Below are 20,705 nucleotides of genomic sequence, written 5' to 3' on the forward strand. Positions count from 1 at the left end.
ATGCCAACTACACTACAAGGTCAACCAGTTCTCTACAATGCCAACTACACTACAAGGTCAACCAGTTCTCTACAATGCCAACTACACTACAAGGTCAACCAGTTCTCTACAATGCCAACTACACTAAAAGGTCGACCAGTTCTCGACAATGCCAACTACACTAAAAGGTCGACCAGTTCTCGACAATGCCAACTACACTACAAGGTCAACCAGTTCTCTACAATGCCAACTACACTACAAGGTCAACCAGTTCTCTACAATGCCAACTACACTACAAGGTCAACCAGTTCTCTACAATGCCAACTACACTAAAAGGTTGACCAGTTCTCTACAATGCCAACTACACTACAAGGTCAACCAGTTCTCTACAATGCCAACTACACTACAAGGTCAACCAGTTCTCTACAATGACAACTACACTAAAAGGTCGACCAGTTCTCTACAATGCCAACTACACTAAAAGGTCGACCAGTTCTCTACAATGCCAACTACACTACAAGGTCAACCAGTTCTCTACAATGCCAACTACACTACAAGGTCGACCAGTTCTCTACAATGCCAACTACACTACAAGGTTGACCAGTTCTCTACAATGCCAACTACACTTAAAGGTCGACCAGTTCTCTACAATGCCAACTACACTAAAAGGTTGACCAGTTCTCTACAATGCCAACTACACTACAAGGTTGACCAGTTCTCTACAATGCCAACTACACTTAAAGGTCGACCAGTTCTCTACAATGCCAACTACACTAAAAGGTCAACCAGTTCTCTACAATGCCAACTACACTAAAAGGTTGACCAGTTCTCTACAATGCCAACTACACTACAAGGTTGACCAGTTCTCTACAATGCCAACTACACTACAAGGTCAACCAGTTCTCTACAATGCCAACTACACTACAAGGTCGACCAGTTCTCTACAATGCCAACTACACTAAAAGGTTGACCAGTTCTCTACAATGCCAACTACACTACAAGGTTGACCAGTTCTCTACAATGCCAACTACACTACAAGGTCAACCAGTTCTCTACAATGCCAACTACACTAAAAGGTTGACCAGTTCTCTACAATGCCAACTACACTACAAGGTCAACCAGTTCTCTACAATGCCAACTACACTAAAAGGTCGACCAGTTCTCTACAATGCCAACTACACTTCAAGGTTGACCAGTTCTCTACAATGCCAACTACACTAAAAGGTTGACCAGTTCTCTACAATGCCAACTACACTACAAGGTCGACCAGTTCTCTACAATGCCAACTACACTACAAGGTCAACCAGTTCTCTACAATGCCAACTACACTAAAAGGTCGACCAGTTCTCTACAATGCCAACTACACTACAAGGTCAACCAGTTCTCTACAATGCCAACTACACTACAAGGTTGACCAGTTCTCTACAATGCCAACTACACTACAAGGTCAACCAGTTCTCTACAATGCCAACTACACTACAAGGTCGACCAGTTCTCTACAATGCCAACTACACTTAAAGGTTGACCAGTTCTCTACAATGCCAACTACACTACAAGGTTGACCAGTTCTCTACAATGCCAACTACACTAAAAGGTTGACCAGTTCTCTACAATGCCAACTACACTACAAGGTTGACCAGTTCTCTACAATGCCAACTACACTACAAGGTCGACCAGTTCTCTACAATGCCAACTACACTACAAGGTCAACCAGTTCTCTACAATGCCAACTACACTACAAGGTCGACCAGTTCTCTACAATGCCAACTACACTTAAAGGTCGACCAGTTCTCTACAATGCCAACTACACTACAAGGTCGACCAGTTCCTCTACAATGCCAACTACACTACAAGGTTGACCAGTTCTCTACAATGCCAACTACACTTAAAGGTTGACCAGTTCTCTACAATGCCAACTACACTAAAAGGTTGACCAGTTCTCTACAATGCCAACTACACTACAAGGTCAACCAGTTCTCTACAATGCCAACTACACTACAAGGTCGACCAGTTCTCTACAATGCCAACTACACTAAAAGGTCAACCAGTTCTCTACAATGCCAACTACACTACAAGGTCAACCAGTTCTCTACAATGCCAACTACACTACAAGGTTGACCAGTTCTCTACAATGCCAACTACACTACAAGGTCGACCAGTTCTCTACAATGCCAACTACACTACAAGGTCGACCAGTTCTCTACAATGCCAACTACACTACAAGGTCGACCAGTTCTCTACAATGCCAACTACACTACAAGGTCAACCAGTTCTCTACAATGCCAACTACACTAAAAGGTCGACCAGTTCTCTACAATGCCAACTACACTACAAGTTCGACAAGTTCCTCTACAATGCCAACTACACTAAAAGGTTGACCAGTTCTCTACAATGCCAACTACACTACAAGGTCAACCAGTTCTCTACAATGCCAACTACACTACAAGGTCAACCAGTTCTCTACAATGCCAACTACACTACAAGAGCTCCAGCAATCTGTAAATTATCTGAGCACCTGTTTTGAAGATTTCCGGAAACAAATGCAAGCCCTGAACATAGAAAATACAGCTCTATGGCAGAAGTTAGAAACACATGCAAGACCTCAACATAGAAAATACAGCTCTACGGCAGAAGACTGAAGTTAGAAACAAATGCAAGCCCTGAACATAGAAAATACAGCCTTACGGCAAAAGTTAGAAACAAATGCAAGACCTGAACATAGAAAATACAGCTCTATGGCAGAAGTTAGAAACAAATGCAAGCCCTGAACATAGAAAATACAGCTCCACGACAGAAGTTGGAAACAAATGCAAGCCCTCAACATAGAAAATACAGCTCTACGGCAGAAGTTAGAAACAAATGCAAGCCCTGAACATAGAAAATACAGCTCTACGGCAGAAGTTAGAAACAAATACAAGACCTGAACATAGAAAATACAGCTCTACAGCAGAAAGTAACCTGAAGGTAGCAGAAAACGAGATTGAAGACCTACAGCAGTACACGAGAAGAAATAATCTAGAGATAAATGGTATTCCCGAAACAAATAGCAAAAACACTGATGAAGTAGTAAAGCGAGTAGCAGAAGCTGTGGAAGTTACAAGTACTAGATAGCTATATTGACATAAGCCATTGATTGCCAAAGAAGAGAGAACAACAACCACCTGCGATAATCGTCAGATTCACAAGAATTAGTATTATAGTATTATATCCATCATGAACGACGAAGTCACGATCAAATCATATAGCATATAGTACAGCATATAGTATCAACCATTTCAAGTCAAGTTGAAATCAGTTTATAACTGTTGTTCTTTTCTTCATCTAAACATCAGATCGCTTCCCAAACATTATGATGACTTTGTAACATTCCTAAATATTTTACAGTACAACTTTTCATTTTGGCTCTCACTGAAACATGGTTGCATGCAAACATAGACACCAGTCTACGTCTGTACAACTTGCAATAGTCTAATTACTTGCAACAGCGAAAAATCACAAGGTTGGGGAGTTGCATTGTGCATTCATAGCTCTGTGTCACATACTTGCATTAACACATCCCAAATTATGCATTGTGAATCTATCAGTTTGTGGAAAGCCTCATTAATAACAACAAGTCATTGAGAATGACATAGTCCCCGCTATGATTGGGTTTTAAGGAACTGGCAGTTTATGTTGTCATTTTCTTGATATCACTACTCTGATCACGCAACAACACTTGTGAACCTGAATCAAACAGACTTAGGCCAAAAAAAAAAAAGGTTTTGTTTCCCGTCCTAAGGTAATTTCAAAAATGATGCGGTGATTTTTTTTTTTTTTTTTTTATGGGGGGGGGGGGGGGGGGGTATGGAAACACACAACTGGTAAAGTCATGACAACACTGCCACACACACTGCACACAAACTGTAACTACCCTGATAAAAACACCAATACCTTTGTTCGAAATAAACTCCCATTCTTTAATAGGCAACTTTGTTTTACATAAGAACAAACGTACTTGTCTATTTTGGTCCGAGACTATGGTTCATAAATTGTTCTATGTCAGGTTTTTTAAAAGATTTTCCTTTTTCGTTTGAGATACTTTGGACGGATGCTGAAACAAGCCAATTCCCCAAGAACGCTGGAAAACTGTTCTCCCAAGGATTGGTAGTGGTACTGCTTTTGCCATCCCAAGTTACGATCTTGCAACCACCTGATAATGGCATTGTGGAGTTCAAAACATCTGTTTGGGTGATCCAAATTATGAAATTTAGGCCACACTTTCGAATGTCTTTCAGTCATCAGAACATGGAAGGCATCTTTAACAGGTTGCTGTGACACTTTGTCACAGTCTTCGATCAAAACGATCTTTAAGTACTTGCCAAATTCCACTATGTTTTCCAGTTTTGCTTGAAGGGGAACACTCTGGAAATTTCCGTCATATACACCTCATATACGGCATAGTTCGTACTGTTCGGGTAGAATAAAGCGATCCCCAGAACTTAGAATACCTTTACATAAGTCCTCGTAAAATCTGCATACCTTGGTGGAACTTTCAACATCGACAAGTCCAAATGGACGCAAGATTTTGCTGCCAACGGACACTTGAATGGACAAAAGCATAGCGATACAAAAATACCCCCCCCCCCCTCACTGATCTACAGTAGTCAAATGAATTTTCAAATACGTCACACTGCACATGCGCTGTACACGTTTTATAACTGCTGCCGTAGGTGGCGCATTTCACAAATCGCCAGTGACGTCTGAAACAATAACGGGGAAACAGAATAAAAACGTACGATGCGCATGGTTTGGAATGACGCGCACGAGGATGGGAAACAAAACCTTTTTTTTGGGCCTTAGATATGTTGTGTCTGCTCGTTGGACATGGAACATGCCTACTAATGTTGTGTCTCCTTGTTGGACATGGGACATGCCTACTCTTCAAGATGACATCATGGAATAAACCATTCAACAACAAGTCATTGAAAATGAAAACTGCGCCAACAAAATGGCTGCCAGAGCGGCCATATCGGATTGTATCACGACGAAAATGGATATGCACATGTATGTCATAGAACACTGTGCTAATACCAACTTTGAATGAGATCTGTTCAAGCATGTCTGAGTTATTGCTTTGGACATGGAAAATTCACAAACAAAATGGCTGCCAGGCAGCCATATTGGATCGTATCACAACAACAACGAATATGCACATGTACATGTATGTAATAGAACACTGTGCTAATATCAACTTTGAATGAGATCTGTTCAAGCATGTCTGAGTTATGGCTTTGGACAGGGAAAATTCGGATTGTATCACAACGAAAATGGATATGCACATGTATGTCATAGAACACTGTCCTAATACCAACTTTGAATAAGATCTGTTCAAGCATGTCTGAGTTATGGCTTTGGACATGGAAAATTTACAAATAAAATGGCTGCCAGGCAGCCATATTGGATCGTATCACGACAACAATGAATATGCAGATGTATGTCATAAAACACTGTCTTAATACCAACTTTAAATGAGATTTGTTCAAGCATGTCTGAGTTATGGCTTTGAACTGGGAAAATTCGCAAACAAAACGGCTGCTAGGCAGCCATATTGGATTGTATCATGAAACAATTTGACAGCATTAGTATGCCATTGTATGTTGCCCCTGTACCAAGTTTGACAAAAATCGGTCCAGGCATCTCCAAGAAACGGCTCTGGATGGACGGACGGACGAACACAAATCCATAAGTCCCCGCCCAGGACTTCGTCCGGCAGGGACTAAAAACGTTTTGTGGAGGATGATTTCCCAGTGTCGTAAAAGTTTATAAATAGTTACATTTTAGTATAAATTGTTGCAGTCAATGCGTGGTACTTTTCACACTTAGAACATTCTCTTGCCTTCATGAAATGAGCGGTACCTTCCATATGTCAATCGCACACTCCAAATCCATGTAATTTCTACAAGTAAGTTTGTAAAAGTTTTATTGAATATTGAAATTTGCATCTTTCATGTCCATGAACTTGTACTCATTAGAACATATACTTCATCAGTACATTTCTGGCTGCAGTGCATGGTTTTCTTTGATGATCGAAAATTATGACCATCTACAATACACTGTACAACATTTTACCCACAACTCTCCCTGATTTGTAGTGTTGGACATCATCTCCTTGAAGTCAGACAAATCTCACCAGTGTATTGTAAAAACATTTTTTCCATTTGGCAAGCGTAGAATTGCCACTGATGAGTTTCTGAATACCCATTTTCATTGGTTCTGGTATCAATGATTTATTGTAGAAGGAGTAGCAATTTTAGGAATTTGTCAGCAGATTTTCTTGAAAGACATGCAGAATATTTGCAACGAAACTAAGGAAAATATATGCACCTGTTATGACTTTGCCAAAGATATAGATTTATTTGAATAGGTATGACAAAAGCAATTTACATACTAAAACTCATCATACACACTGACTACCCAAGTTATTGACACTTTGACATTGAAAAGTGTTGTATTCACAGCACATGCTTAATTTAGTTGTTGGTTCATTTTTATACAAAATTTAGAACTTTATTTTTGATTCCTAAGCGTTCTTTTGCTACATATTAATTAAACATAATTACTATGCTTAAAATGTTGAAAAGTATGGATTATTGAAGAAATTATAAAATAAGGAACCTCCAAGCATACCAATCAGAGAGAATTGTGGGTAAGATATTGTACAGTGCAATATAAGACAATGTCATTATTGGAAACAAGGAAGGTGGGAATCACTATCTATTGTGTGTCGGCAATCACAAATCATGTGTACCAATGTTCAAAGACATCATCTTTAAGGGAAAGAAAGAAAGGTGAACTTATTATCTATTGTCAGTTATTCATAAAATTGAACTCATTATCTCCTGTTTCCTGTCATGAATCATTTTTACTGGTAACTACTCGTTTTTACTTGTTAGGACACATAATTACGATGTTTTTTAATTTTTATTTCGCCCATTATCAAAAGAACAACAACTCCCAAGGTCTACTGAGTAGACTAATGTCATGTGAGGGCAGCAGCATACAGATGAATGAAGCAGAGAGCAGCTTGTTTATCGATGTGCGAGTCACGCCAGACCCCCATGTCTCAAGTCAGGCCACAACCCTAATGTCTCAAGTCAGGCCAGACCCTCATGTCTCAAGAATCAATCATCTATATTAAAAGGACACACAAGCGTGTCGTCATGGCCTGGGTGATCTCCATGTAAGGATGTATGTCTCAAGAACCAATAATCTAAATGGTATACAAGCATGTCGTCATGGCCGCAGTGGATTCTGGGTAATACAAGTGTCGTCATGGCCTAGGTGATCTCCTTATAAGGATGCGTCAAGAACCAATCATCTAAAGGGCATACAAGTGTGACGTAATGCCACAGTGCATTCTGAGCAATGAGGCTTTAGGGGCGACATCAAAATCAAAAACATCGTAATTATGTGTCGTAACGAGTAAAGACGAGTAGCTACTAGTAGTTACGATGTATTACGATGAATATTCATAAGTCTCAACACATATTCATGTACTTTAGGTTGTAAACAATAAAAAGTAAACACCTATTGTCCGTTATTCATGAGCCCAAACTACGATCATTTATGCGTAGTCTTCATTGTGAAAAAAATAACGAAACAAAAAGATTTTCTTTCCTGTGCAAATCAGTTTCTCGCTTACTTTTTTCAATGTTATTCATTCGATGCCGTCTAGTTCTATGGCATTCGTACAGTCAGCTAGTCAACTAAGTGTTTCAGGTGTTTACCTAATATGTCTTGCCTAAAAATACCTTGAAGAAGAATTTTTATTCGAAATGTCGGATTTACATCTATTTATTCGGACTGCCTAACAAGTCCCTTATGCATTTCTCGGCTAGTCAACAAACATGTCAACCATATTCGTCTTGCTGGTGAACGGTGCATTGATCGTGTTAGATTCGAGTCGCAGGATTCGTCAGTTGAATTTGAACATTGTCCACAAAAACAAATTAAAAAACTAAAGCTTGTCTCGCATTAATATATCGTTTGATTTGATTGATTTAGAAGTCACCTAAAAACATTTCGTTTCTTCAAAATTTTGAGGAAAAACGTCATTTATATAACGAAATTTCGGGTTACGAATAACTGAATACGTTCATCACTTGCATCTCTATGTTTATCTACCGACATCACGCCACGTGTTGCCGAACATTGCAATTTCTCAACTCAACCCCATCATTTAGGAATGTTACTATACTGAGAAACATAAAAAATTAGTTGTTGTTTTAGAATATATCAAACAAATCCCATTATTCGATGATATAAAAGTCAAAACTGCCTTTCCGTAACCCGGAAATTCAACAGCATTTCTAGGCCCTACCATGGCCACCAAGTGTGAGCATGTAAGTTGTACTGTTAGTTTGTCGACCGTGCAAAGAACAAAAAGAAAGTCTAACCGCGATTGATGCTTTGAGAGTCACACAATTGTACAATAATCTTCCTCAAAGATTTATTGTTAACCCATGCGTCCATCACAATAATTTTCGAATACATACCGTCACGTTCGTGAAAAGATTTACTGAATATTGAAACTTTGATTTCATGTGTATCTTATTGCTTTTTTTATGAATATCACCCATGAACTTACACTCATAAAAACATGTACAGTACTAGTTTCATCAGCACATTACTGGCTGGAGTACGTGGTTTTCTTTGACGATCGAAAATTATGACAAACTACGATCAACTACGATAGAAGACGATGTCATTATTAGAAACACGGAAGGTGAGAATCACTATCTATTGTGTGTTGGTCGATAAAAAATTACCCGTATCTACGCTCAAAGACGACGTCTTTACGGGAAACAAAGAAAAGTGAACTGATTATCTATTGTCAGTTATTCATGAACTTGAACACCTCATTATCTCCTGTTTCATGTAGTACATAGTAACTACTCGTAGCTACTCGTCACTACTAGTGAGGATGCGTAATTACGATGTGTTTGATTTTGATGTCATCCCTTACCTGCATAGGGGCACTCTAGAGAATAAGGCCACGATGGAATAGAAACAAAGAATTTGAGAAAATACCATACTTCCAGAACAGTCATTACAGGATGCCCTGGAACTAATATCACCTCCAGAAACATCCCCACAAAATTTATTTTCAATATCAAAATAAATTACAATTTTGAAATGTGTAGCGTGCCGATTTCCAATATGGTGTCTGTCACAATGCACATGTGCATAATAATTTCAATAGTTTAAAAAAATACCCCCAAAAATCACCAAAAATAGAGAAGAACATGTACTGGCTTGAAATTATCAAATCTGAGTAAGCTACCCCCTGCGCATCTACATACCAGATATCGAAGCAATCAATCAATCTGACAAGTAGTATTTGAGAAGAAGTTGAAAATATAATTTCTTGACAAAAATACTGGAAAAAAACCTGAACAAACTTGAAGAGGTTGATTTGATATTAAACTCACCCAAATAGTGCCGATGTTAATTGGGGCAGGGCAGTGATTTCTTTCTCCAGTTCTTTTGACTGTTTGGTCACTCTCAGCTGCATTAAACCATGTGAAGACTTGACCTTTTTCAACAAAGTCACTTCCCTGGGATAAGCTACAATTATGCGAAATATGAACCCGTCCTGTTTGAAATGAAAGATACAGAATTATTAACTTATTAGTTCCTCTCTGGGGGTGTGTATTATTAACTTATTAGTTCCTCACGGGGGGGGGTGGGGGGGGGGGTGGTGGGGTCTTATTAACTATTAGTTCCTCTCTGAGGGTGTGTCTTATTAAATGATCAGTTCCTTTGTCCTTTGGGTGTTAAAAACCACAAGATGGTGACCATGAAGTCACACATCTTCAGCGAGAATGATTTTAAATATAGATTGACAAGCTCATATTAGTTTCCATTTATCTCTGAATTCATAGAATTGACTATAATTTCCCATGGTATTTAAAAACACAATACTTATTATCTACAATGGTACCAGCAATTATCTGAGCAACATTGAGATGTACATGATAATTTGAGGTTAGGTCACAGGTCAAAGATGACTTGGGCAGCATAAGACTTTCTTGCCTCCTGACAGTACTGCATCAGTACCTGTCATCAGTAATGATGAATCTACACAGAATGTCATTATTTTGGAGATTTAATGAGAAAGAAAACAAAAACATAATCTATTCCAACTTGTGTTCATTACAATAATGCCAACACAGATAAGTCTTGCAATGCAGCAAACCTCTTTAATGACTACTTTAAGTCAGTGTTCAAAAGGGACATCAAAGATTTCACTACTGTTGATAATGTTTCTTTCGATGTATTGTATATGGCGTCGATCAGTACTGATATTGTATTAAAGGAGTTATGTTCAGTTGATGCATGCAAACAAAGCAATATATATATCCATTGTCAATAGTCAGCAAAATGTTTGAAAACTTGTCCAAGCTCAGATCTATGAGCATTTAAAGCAGTGTATTAGTGACACCCAACATGGATATTAGTGACACCCAACATGGTTTGTTAAATATCGTAGTACCTAACCAAATTTAGTCACATATGTTGATTTTCTTTCTGATTGTTTTGACAGAAAGCTACAAGTAGATTCAGTATATACAGATTTCAGTAAAGTTTTTGATTCAGTTAGTCACAAGCTACTAATTCACAAATTAAGGACATGGTTTTAGTAGCCAGTTATGACACTGGTTACAAAACTATCTCTCGATGAGACATCAGCACGTAGTCATTAATGGCAAGTGTTCGCCATGGGTGCACGTGACATCTGGAGTGCCCCAGGGATCACTATTGGGTAATTTAAGTGTTCGCCATGGGTGCACGTGACATCTGGAGTGCCCCAGGGATCACTATTGGGTAATTTAAGTGTTCGCCATGGGTGCACGTGACATCTGGAGTGCCCCAGGGATCACTATTGGGTAATTTAAGTGTTCGCCATGGGTGCACGTGACATCTGGAGTGCCCCAGGGATCACTATTGGGTAATTTAATGCCCCAGGGATCACTATTGGGTAATTTAAGTGTTCGCCATGGGTGCACGTGACATCTGGAGTGCCCCAGGGATCACTATTGGGTAATTTAAGTGTTCGCCATGGGTGCACGTGACATCTGGAGTGCCCCAGGGATCACTATTGGGTCCTTTAATGCCCCAGGGATCACTATTGGGTAATTTAAGTGTTCGCCATGGGTGCACGTGACATCTGGAGTGCCCCAGGGATCACTATTGGGTAATTTAATGCCCCAGGGATCACTATTGGGTCCTTTAATGCCCCAGGGATCACTATTGGGTCCTTTAATGCCCCAGGGATCACTATTGGGTAATTTAAGTGTTCGCCATGGGTGCACGTGACATCTGGAGTGCCCCAGGGATCACTATTGGGTAATTTAATGCCCCAGGGATCACTATTGGGTAATTTAAGTGTTCGCCATGGGTGCACGTGACATCTGGAGTGCCCCAGGGATCACTATTGGGTCCTTTAATGCCCCAGGGATCACTATTGGGTAATTTAAGTGTTCGCCATGGGTGCACGTGACATCTGGAGTGCCCCAGGGATCACTATTGGGGTCCTTTAATGCCCCAGGGATCACTATTGGGTCCTTTAATGCCCCAGGGATCACTATTGGGTAATTTAAGTGTTCGCCATGGGTGCACGTGACATCTGGAGTGCCCCAGGGATCACTATTGGGTCCTTTAATGCCCCAGGGATCACTATTGGGTAATTTAAGTGTTCGCCATGGGTGCACGTGACATCTGGAGTGCCCCAGGGATCACTATTGGGTAATTTAAGTGTTCGCCATGGGTGCACGTGACATCTGGAGTGCCCCAGGGATCACTATTGGGTCCTTTAATGCCCCAGGGATCACTATTGGGTAATTTAAGTGTTCGCCATGGGTGCACGTGACATCTGGAGTGCCCCAGGGATCACTATTGGGTCCTTTAATGCCCCAGGGATCACTATTGGGTCCTTTAATGCCCCAGGGATCACTATTGGGTCCTTTAATGCCCCAGGGATCACTATTGGGTCCTTTAATGCCCCAGGGATCACTATTGGGTAATTTAAGTGTTCGCCATGGGTGCACGTGACATCTGGAGTGCCCCAGGGATCACTATTGGGTAATTTAAGTGTTCGCCATGGGTGCACGTGACATCTGGAGTGCCCCAGGGATCACTATTGGGTAATTTAAGTGTTCGCCATGGGTGCACGTGACATCTGGAGTGCCCCAGGGATCACTATTGGGTCCTTTAATGCCCCAGGGATCACTATTGGGTCCTTTAATGCCCCAGGGATCACTATTGGGTAATTTAAGTGTTCGCCATGGGTGCACGTGACATCTGGAGTGCCCCAGGGATCACTATTGGGTCCTTTAATGCCCCAGGGATCACTATTGGGTCCTTTAATGCCCCAGGGATCACTATTGGGTAATTTAAGTGTTCGCCATGGGTGCACGTGACATCTGGAGTGCCCCAGGGATCACTATTGGGTCCTTTAATGCCCCAGGGATCACTATTGGGTCCTTTAATGCCCCAGGGATCACTATTGGGTCCTTTAATGTTTGTTCTATATGTAAATGATCTCCCAGATGTTTGTCATCATTCAGAATGCTTATTATATGCGGGGTTACTCTTTCATCCAATTTAAATTTTACTGATCAAATTATTAGTGCTAACAGTGCTTACATTTTATATCTAGGTTTGATTTCAATGCTTAAACTAGAATTTTCCTGAATCAGACAGTTTTTAGGGAGTAGCGAAGTCACATGAATATTAGCAAATACTCGCCTTGTAATTAAAGACATGAGGTGTTTTAATGAAACTGTACAAAGTAATTCATTTCATTGATACTTTTATGCCATGTTTTAAGATTATTTCATCAGATTATTTTAGATGATTTTTTCTCAGTTGATGAATTTAACCCTCAGAGCACTGTATACCCATATGTACCCATACCTGTATACCCATATGTACCCTTACCTGTATAACCATATGTACCCATACCTGTATACCCATATGTACCCATACCTGTATAACCATATATACCCATACCTGTATATCCATATGTATCCATACCTGTATACCCATATGTACCGATACATGTATATCCATATGTACCCATACCTGTATACCCATATGTACCCATACCTGTATACCCATATGTAACCATACCTGTATATCAATATGTATCCATACCTGTATATCATATGTACCCTTACCTGTATACCCATATGTACCCTTACCTGTATACCCATATGTACCCTTACATGTATACCCATATGTACCCTTACCTGTATATCCATATGTACCCTTACCTGTATATCCATATGTACCTCTACCTGTATACTCATATGTACCTTTACCTGTATACCCATATGTACCCTTACATGTATACCCATATGTACCCTTACCTGTATATCCATATGTACCCTTACCTGTATACCCATATGTACCTTTACCTGTATACTCATATGTACCTTTACCTGTATACCCATATATACCTTTACCTGTATACCCATATGTACCTTTACCTGTATACCCACATGTACCTTTACCTGTATACCCATATGTACCCTTACCTGTATACCCATATGTACCTTTACCTGTATACCCATATGTACCCATACCTGTATACCCGTATGTACCTTTACCTGTATACCCATATGTACCTTTACCTGTATACCCATATGTACCTTTACCTGTATACCCATATGTACCTTTACCTGTATACCCATATGTACCCTTACCTGTATACCCATATGTACCTTTACCTGTATACCCATATGTACCTTTACCTGTATACCCATATGTACCTTTACCTGTATACCCATATGTACCTTTACCTGTATACCCATATGTACCTTTACCTGTATACTCATATGTACCTTTACCTGTATATCCATATGTACCCTTACCTGTATACTCATATGTACCTTTACCTGTATACTCATATGTACCTTTACCTGTATATCCATATGTACCTTTACCTGTATACCCATATGTACCCTTACCTGTATACCCATATGTACCCTTACCTGTATATCCATATGTACCCTTACCTGTATACCCATATGTACCCTTACCTGTATATCCATATGTACCCTTACCTGTATATCCATATGTACCCTTACCTGTATACTCATATATACCATTATCTGTATACCCACATGTACTCTTACCTGTATACCCATGGCATATGTACCCTTACATGTATATCCATATGTATCCATACCTGTATACCCCCATATGTACCCTAACCTGTACATCCATATGTACCCATACCTGTATACCCATATATACCCTTACCTGTATACCGGCCAATATGTACCCATACCTGTATACCAATATGTACCCTTACCTGTATACCCCATATATACCCATACCTGTATACCAATATGTACCCTTACCTGTATACCCCATATATACCCATACCTGTATACCAATATGTACCTTTACCTGTATACCCCATATATACCCATACCTGTATACCAATATGTACCCTTACCTGTATACCCCATATATACCCATACCTGTATACCAATATGTACCCTTACCTGTATACCCATATGTACCCATACCTGTATACCCATATATACCCTTACATAGACATAGTTCTGTGGCCTGTTCAAGCATGTCTGAGTTATGGCTTTAGACATGAAAACTGCGCCAACAAACAGCCATATCGAATTGTATCACGACGAAAATGGATATGCACATGTATGTCATAGAACACTCCTAAAAGAAACTTTGAATGAGATCTGTTCAACCATGTCTGAGTTATGGCTTTGAACATGGAAAATTCACAAACAAAATGGCTGCCAGGCAGCCATATTGGATCGTATCACAACGAAAATGGATATGCACAGTCATGTATGTCATAGAACACTGTCCTAATACCAACTTTGAATGAGATCTGTTCAAGCATGTCTGAGTTATGACTTTTGACAGGGAAAATTTGCAAACAAAATGGCTGCTAGGCGGCCATATTGGATCGTATCATGAAACAAATTGACGTGCATATGTATGCCATTGTATGTTGCCCTGTACCAAGTTTGAAAGGCATCTCCAAGAAATGGCTCTGGACGGATGGACGGACGGACGGACGGAGGAACCTAATCCATAAGTCCCTGTCCCAGACTTTGTCTGGCGGGGACTAATTAATCCTGGTTTTTATGTTTCCGATATACACTGTTATTTGGCTGTTGCTATTGGCATGATCTGTTGCTCGGGATATTTGCATACATTTTCTGAATGTTTACTCACTTGAATTGCCTACCAACTCGTTATTTTAGCAAAATTACATCTGCAGAGTTTAGAAGTATCTCAACAAAATTCAGTGCCATCAACCATGTACTTTTATGACCAATATTCATATTTTTACACCTAATGTGCGTATTGCTGATAAGTTTCATTACATGCTTAGTAGGTCTCCATCTACGCATCTATCTCAAAATGCATCCCCACTAAATTTCAATCCAATCTGCTAATTTGCATATGATGGGATCACCATGTTATAAACTAATCTTAATGTAAACACCCTTAAAAATCTTTCCACAGAATTTCAGACCAATCTGCCCAATAGTTTTGGAGTTTTAAGTTTTTTGACCAAAAAGACATTTCTTGACCCAAATCACAAACTGCACCATGACTTAACATCATCAGTTTAGTTGTGCTAAAAATCTGTATATTATTTCCTCCAGAGTCCAACCTTCAAAATCAACTTGTCATCAGAACCGGTGAAAAGAGCAGCCAAAAACTCCTCTAATTTAATTTAGAGGAGTAACGTCAGGTATGGTCACATGACATGGATTTTCCCACCCTTTGACCCCACTGATGTACAATCAATGTCACTGTCTTTTTGATTCTGCCCAAGTGATACTTGAGACAATAGAAGTTTATGTAAACAAAGACGTCATAATATGTTCTCCATTTTGGCACAGTGGTCATTTAAATATAATATTACGTTATCTGTGTTCTGTGGGTTAAGTGTCATTGTTGTTTTTATATAATAATAATAATAATAATAATAATAATATCATTCATAGAGCACCAGTATAGCAAATTGGGTTTGCTCAAAGGCGCTGAACAAAACAAAAAAGGTAAAAGGAATACTGAAAAGGGATAAAAGTTAAAAACATACAAAGTCACACAAGTTCAAAGTTCATAGATAAAAATAGCAACTAATGAAACAAATTGAAACTAGGCATACACCTCTAGAGGGCGCCCTGGAACTAACTAGGCATACGCCTTCTTAAACAGATGAGTCTTCAGTTTTCGTTTTTAATTTTTGTCTCGTCTTCTCATTCAAGTGCTCTTTTATTTTAGGTATGTTGTAGTGTTTGTTTTGTACAATTTTATTGTTGGAGCCTGTTAATGGGACTTGGAAAAAATAAATAAAATAAATTTTCTATCTGAACATGCAATATTTTTTGTGTGTGTGCAACATGTGCAATATGGCCAAATGGGAGGTCCGAGGTGCCCTGGTCAAATGGGAGGTCCGAGGTGCCCTGGCCAAATGGGAGGTCCGAGGTGCCCTGGCCAAATGGGATGTCCAAGGTGCCCTGGCCAAATGGGAGGTCCAAGGTGCCCTGGCCAAATGGGAGGTCCAAGGTGCCCTAGCTGCAATAATTGTAGCATTTGATGTGATTTTGAGGGCTTTTTCCTGTTTTTGTGCTTTAACTTGAATCAAACGCTACAATTCCTCTGATACAAACGCAAATAGACGGAACCGATTCAGATCTGAATCGCAAAGTTGGGCGGACTTTTCTGCTAAATTACGCCTTACCTGGCTTATGTTTTCAATGTGGTCTCGTCTATTTGCGTTTGCATTAGAGGAATTGTAGCGTTTGATTCAGGTTAAACGTTGAAATGAAAAAAGGCACAAAAACAGAGGAAAAAGCCCTCAAAATCACATCAAACACTACAATTATTGCAGCTAGAGGTGCCCTGGCCAAATGGGATGTCCGAGGTTCCCTGGCCAAATGGGAGGTCCAAGGTGTCCTGCCCTGGCCAAATGGTAAAAAAATGTGTATTACTAATGTAAGACTTAATTCAGTTAAGGTTGAGATGCAGGTTCGTTAGCTCATTTTTCCTCCATCACATTTCACAGTAAAGACAAGATAAATATACCATTTTTTTCATTAATTATGTCGAGTCTTTGTATGAAGTTGTGGTTTCTGTGGTGATTTTTTACATTTTTAACCATATTATTGATCTGTACCCAAAAACTGTTTTTTGACGATTTTCACTTAAAGCTATTTAACTTTTACAAACAGTTGAATATAGTCCTCTTTTCGACTTCAAATGAAAGCTATGTACATAAACAAAAAAACGTTCCTCCGGATTTTTTATTTTGTCTCTCATTGTCTTGTTATAATCATCCAAAGTTGTATTTTTGTGTTTTTTGCATAAATTACCGCTTTTCACACTTCTCAATGCAATATCTCTTGATTCCCTCAAAAACTAAACAATCCGGAGGAACGTTTTTTCGACACACTGTCTCCGAGTATTGTCTCCAAATTTGACGCAGCTGGGACGTTCTGACGCAAAGTTAAATAGCTTTGAACTTCACACAGTATACAAAATAAAGAACGTAGAAAAATGCTAATTAACACAATTGGACTCCTTCCGCCCGACAAAAGCTTTCAAATTCGACAGACATTGCAACAGCTGTTTTCTGTGACTTGCAAATATGTTACTCAATCCTTGCCATTTGGTTGTGTACGTTGCTTTGCTACAGACATGAAGAAAATCGGGTATTTTAGGAGGGTCATGAAATGCTACAGATAGAAACGTGTTTGTTTCCCGCGATAAAGGTGTCAAGTCATCTATTATTCATCTACGGGTGGAGACTTTGGTTTAATCTTTTAATACGGTACGCGTGCCGTTCTCGACATTACATAGTATACTTTCTGGTTTGGATTCGAAGCTCTTGCTCTACACAGTTGGTGTTCGTGTTTTGATTCGAATATGGGCTACGTTCCATATTCCTGCTCATGTATTAGGCATTGCTACGTTGTTGGTGTTTCGTTGAAGACACACAATAAAAAAAGTTAATCCTTTCCCTGAAATCAAATTTCCACACCACGACACCGCACGACATCGGGAATGTTATACAAATTGTAAGGAGTGTTACAAAACTACGGTATAAATAATGGTACTTGAACTCACGTCAACAGTTTTTCTTCCACTGCGAGTGACGTTTTATGATACTCGGAGTCGTAGTAGACATTACCTAATTTATTTAAACTACTTGTACCTTCAAAATCTCCATTTTATAACTTTAATAGCCTTGAGGATCGCTCGGTGCCAAATTCTTTGCCGTTTACGTTCAGACAGCGTCATCGTAGACGCAAATAAACAACGCAACGCACGTATACTACTACAGTACATGTGACTCGGTGTCGACGTGTCTCGAAAGTTCACGAAGGATCGAGCTGTGATAAGCCGATCGTTAGAGTGTGGTTGCCACACTCAATTTATAGGACCTTAACCCTAATAATATAATATAGTATGTGAAGAGGACGTTGTCAAAATCCACCAACACGAAAGTTCAAAGCTAGTCTACGGCCACGTTCTGTGAATCTTACAGAAACAGAAATGTAATACCCGGAAATCGCCGATGCAATGTCACGCATCTGACGTGAACTCTCAAGTCTCGAAGATAGCGTGGTTCATTTTCGATGCGCCAACGTGTTGATTAAATTGTTTTATTTTTGTAAACATCAATTTTTTTCGATCGGCTAAAACAATTAGCCTGCAATACTGTTAGATATTCAAGATTTGTATGTTTTTTTTTACATGCATGGTACTTGAAAACCGTCATCTAATACATCGCCGTCGCGTCGGGTACACTTGAAGGCTGTAGACTAGTGTAGTCACAGTCGCTTGTAAACTGTTATTCCTTTCCTAAATGGTTTTATTCTTGTCTATAACGGTCCAAATACAGAACAATGACGTTATTATAGGGATTGGCGATATTCTTATGAAATCGGTAGCAATGTCATACCCCCCCCCCCTCTCCCCCTACGTGTTGTATGTAACTTGTAAGTACCATTTAGGAAAGGAGTAACAGTTTACAAGCGACTGTGTGGCTGTAGTGCAGTGTAGGCCGCTTCACTGTAACGTTTTTAGCCGATGCACTGGTCAAAATCAATGTGCATAAGTCCAGGTTCAAAGGAGGTATTTTTTTTACTTTTTATTGGTTATAACCAAATTTACCGAGTTTGATTGGTTTTGTACAACAACACAGCTAAGAGATAATGTCACGTCAGTCATTGCACAGAGGCCTACTAGCTATGGCTCATTTGCATATGAAAAGACACTCTTCTGTAATCAACGTTTCTGTCAATCTTCTTTATGTATGCAAATCTTTGTACATAAACATTCAGGAATGAAACCATATAAAACACATATAGCGTTAGAGTTTTTTCATTTCAAATTTATTAATGGAAAAAATGAACGATTTTCAAAAAATCTTTTAACCAAATGATGGCACATACCATGAAGCTTCATAATGAGCAAAAAAAAAAAAAAGGCCAAAATTCACCAACGAACCTGCATCTCATCCTTAAATAAGTTTTAATGTGTACTAATGTAAATTTCATACACTTATGTAAGTCACAGACTTACCTGTAAGACATCCAGATGTTTGGTGGTAGCCATGACAATATTTTGATGTTTTTGTTTTAACAGCTGTCCAAGTCTGATGTGAAAAGCAGCTTTAACATGATGTATTGCATTCACACATTCTGGCCATTTGCCACTTCTTTCCATGCTACAAATAACTATGCACAAAGAGAGCAAATAAGATAAGTGAATTCCTAAGAATCAATTCATGAGCACTCAATTAGTAACAGTTCCAGATAAGGACTACAGACTGATGGAATCTATATCATGTAATATGCAGTACAATTAATTTTTAAGTTTTACTTGGTTGGTGTTAATCTTTACATTATGTTAGCCCTCACATAATTGTTCAATATTTATAATAATTACATGTACCGTACTGTGTTTCGAATTACACACCAATTTCAGTCTTATCAGTTCTAAGTTCTTAGAAAGATATTTTCATTCTCATTTCTATATTCTGTTAATGTCTCATATCTCATACAGGAAACCTAATTGGTGTCTTACCGGTACTAGTACATATTGATACAGGAAACCCAATTGGTGTTTTACTAGTACATATTGATACAGGAAACCCAATTGGTGTTTTACTAGTACATATTGATACAGGAAACCCAATTGGTGTTTTACTAGTAGATATTGATACAGGAAACCTAATTGGTGTTTTACTAGTAGATATTGATACAGGAAACCCAATTGGTGTTTTACTAGTACATATATACAGGAAACCTAATTGGTGTTTTACTAGTAGATATTGATACAGGAAACCTAATTGGTGTTTTACTAGTAGATATTGATACAGGAAACCCAATTGGTGTTTTGCTGGTAGATATTGATACAGGAAACCCAATTGGTGTTTTACTGGTAGATATTGATACAAGAAACCCAATTGGTGTTTTACTAGTAGATATTGATACAGGAAAACCCAATTGGTGTTTTACTGGTAGATATTGATACAGGAAACCCAATTGGTGTTTTACTGGTAGATATTGATACAGGAAACCCAATTGGTGTTTTACTAGTAGATATTGATACAGGAAACCCAATTGGTGTTTTACTAGTAGATATTGATACAGGAAACCTAATTGGTGTTTTAC

The 20,705-nt window shown here is 39.1% G+C and overlaps 1 protein-coding gene across 1 annotated transcript in view; it reads right to left on the bottom strand.

Moving 5' to 3' along the window:
* LOC144443264 (nucleolar protein 6-like) overlaps positions 1-20,705 on the bottom strand; it is a 167,295-nt gene that overhangs the window by 48,994 nt on the left and 97,596 nt on the right. The window contains exons 15-16 of the mRNA XM_078132697.1: positions 19,612-19,766; positions 9,450-9,613 (exon numbers count right to left, since the gene is read on the bottom strand). Coding sequence (XP_077988823.1) covers positions 9,450-9,613; positions 19,612-19,766 — 319 coding nt within the window. The remainder of the gene's footprint in view (positions 1-9,449; positions 9,614-19,611; positions 19,767-20,705) is intronic.

The sequence above is a fragment of the Glandiceps talaboti genome, chromosome 12, assembly GCF_964340395.1.
Source record: "Glandiceps talaboti chromosome 12, keGlaTala1.1, whole genome shotgun sequence".
NCBI classification, from domain to species: Eukaryota; Metazoa; Hemichordata; class Enteropneusta; family Spengelidae; genus Glandiceps; species Glandiceps talaboti.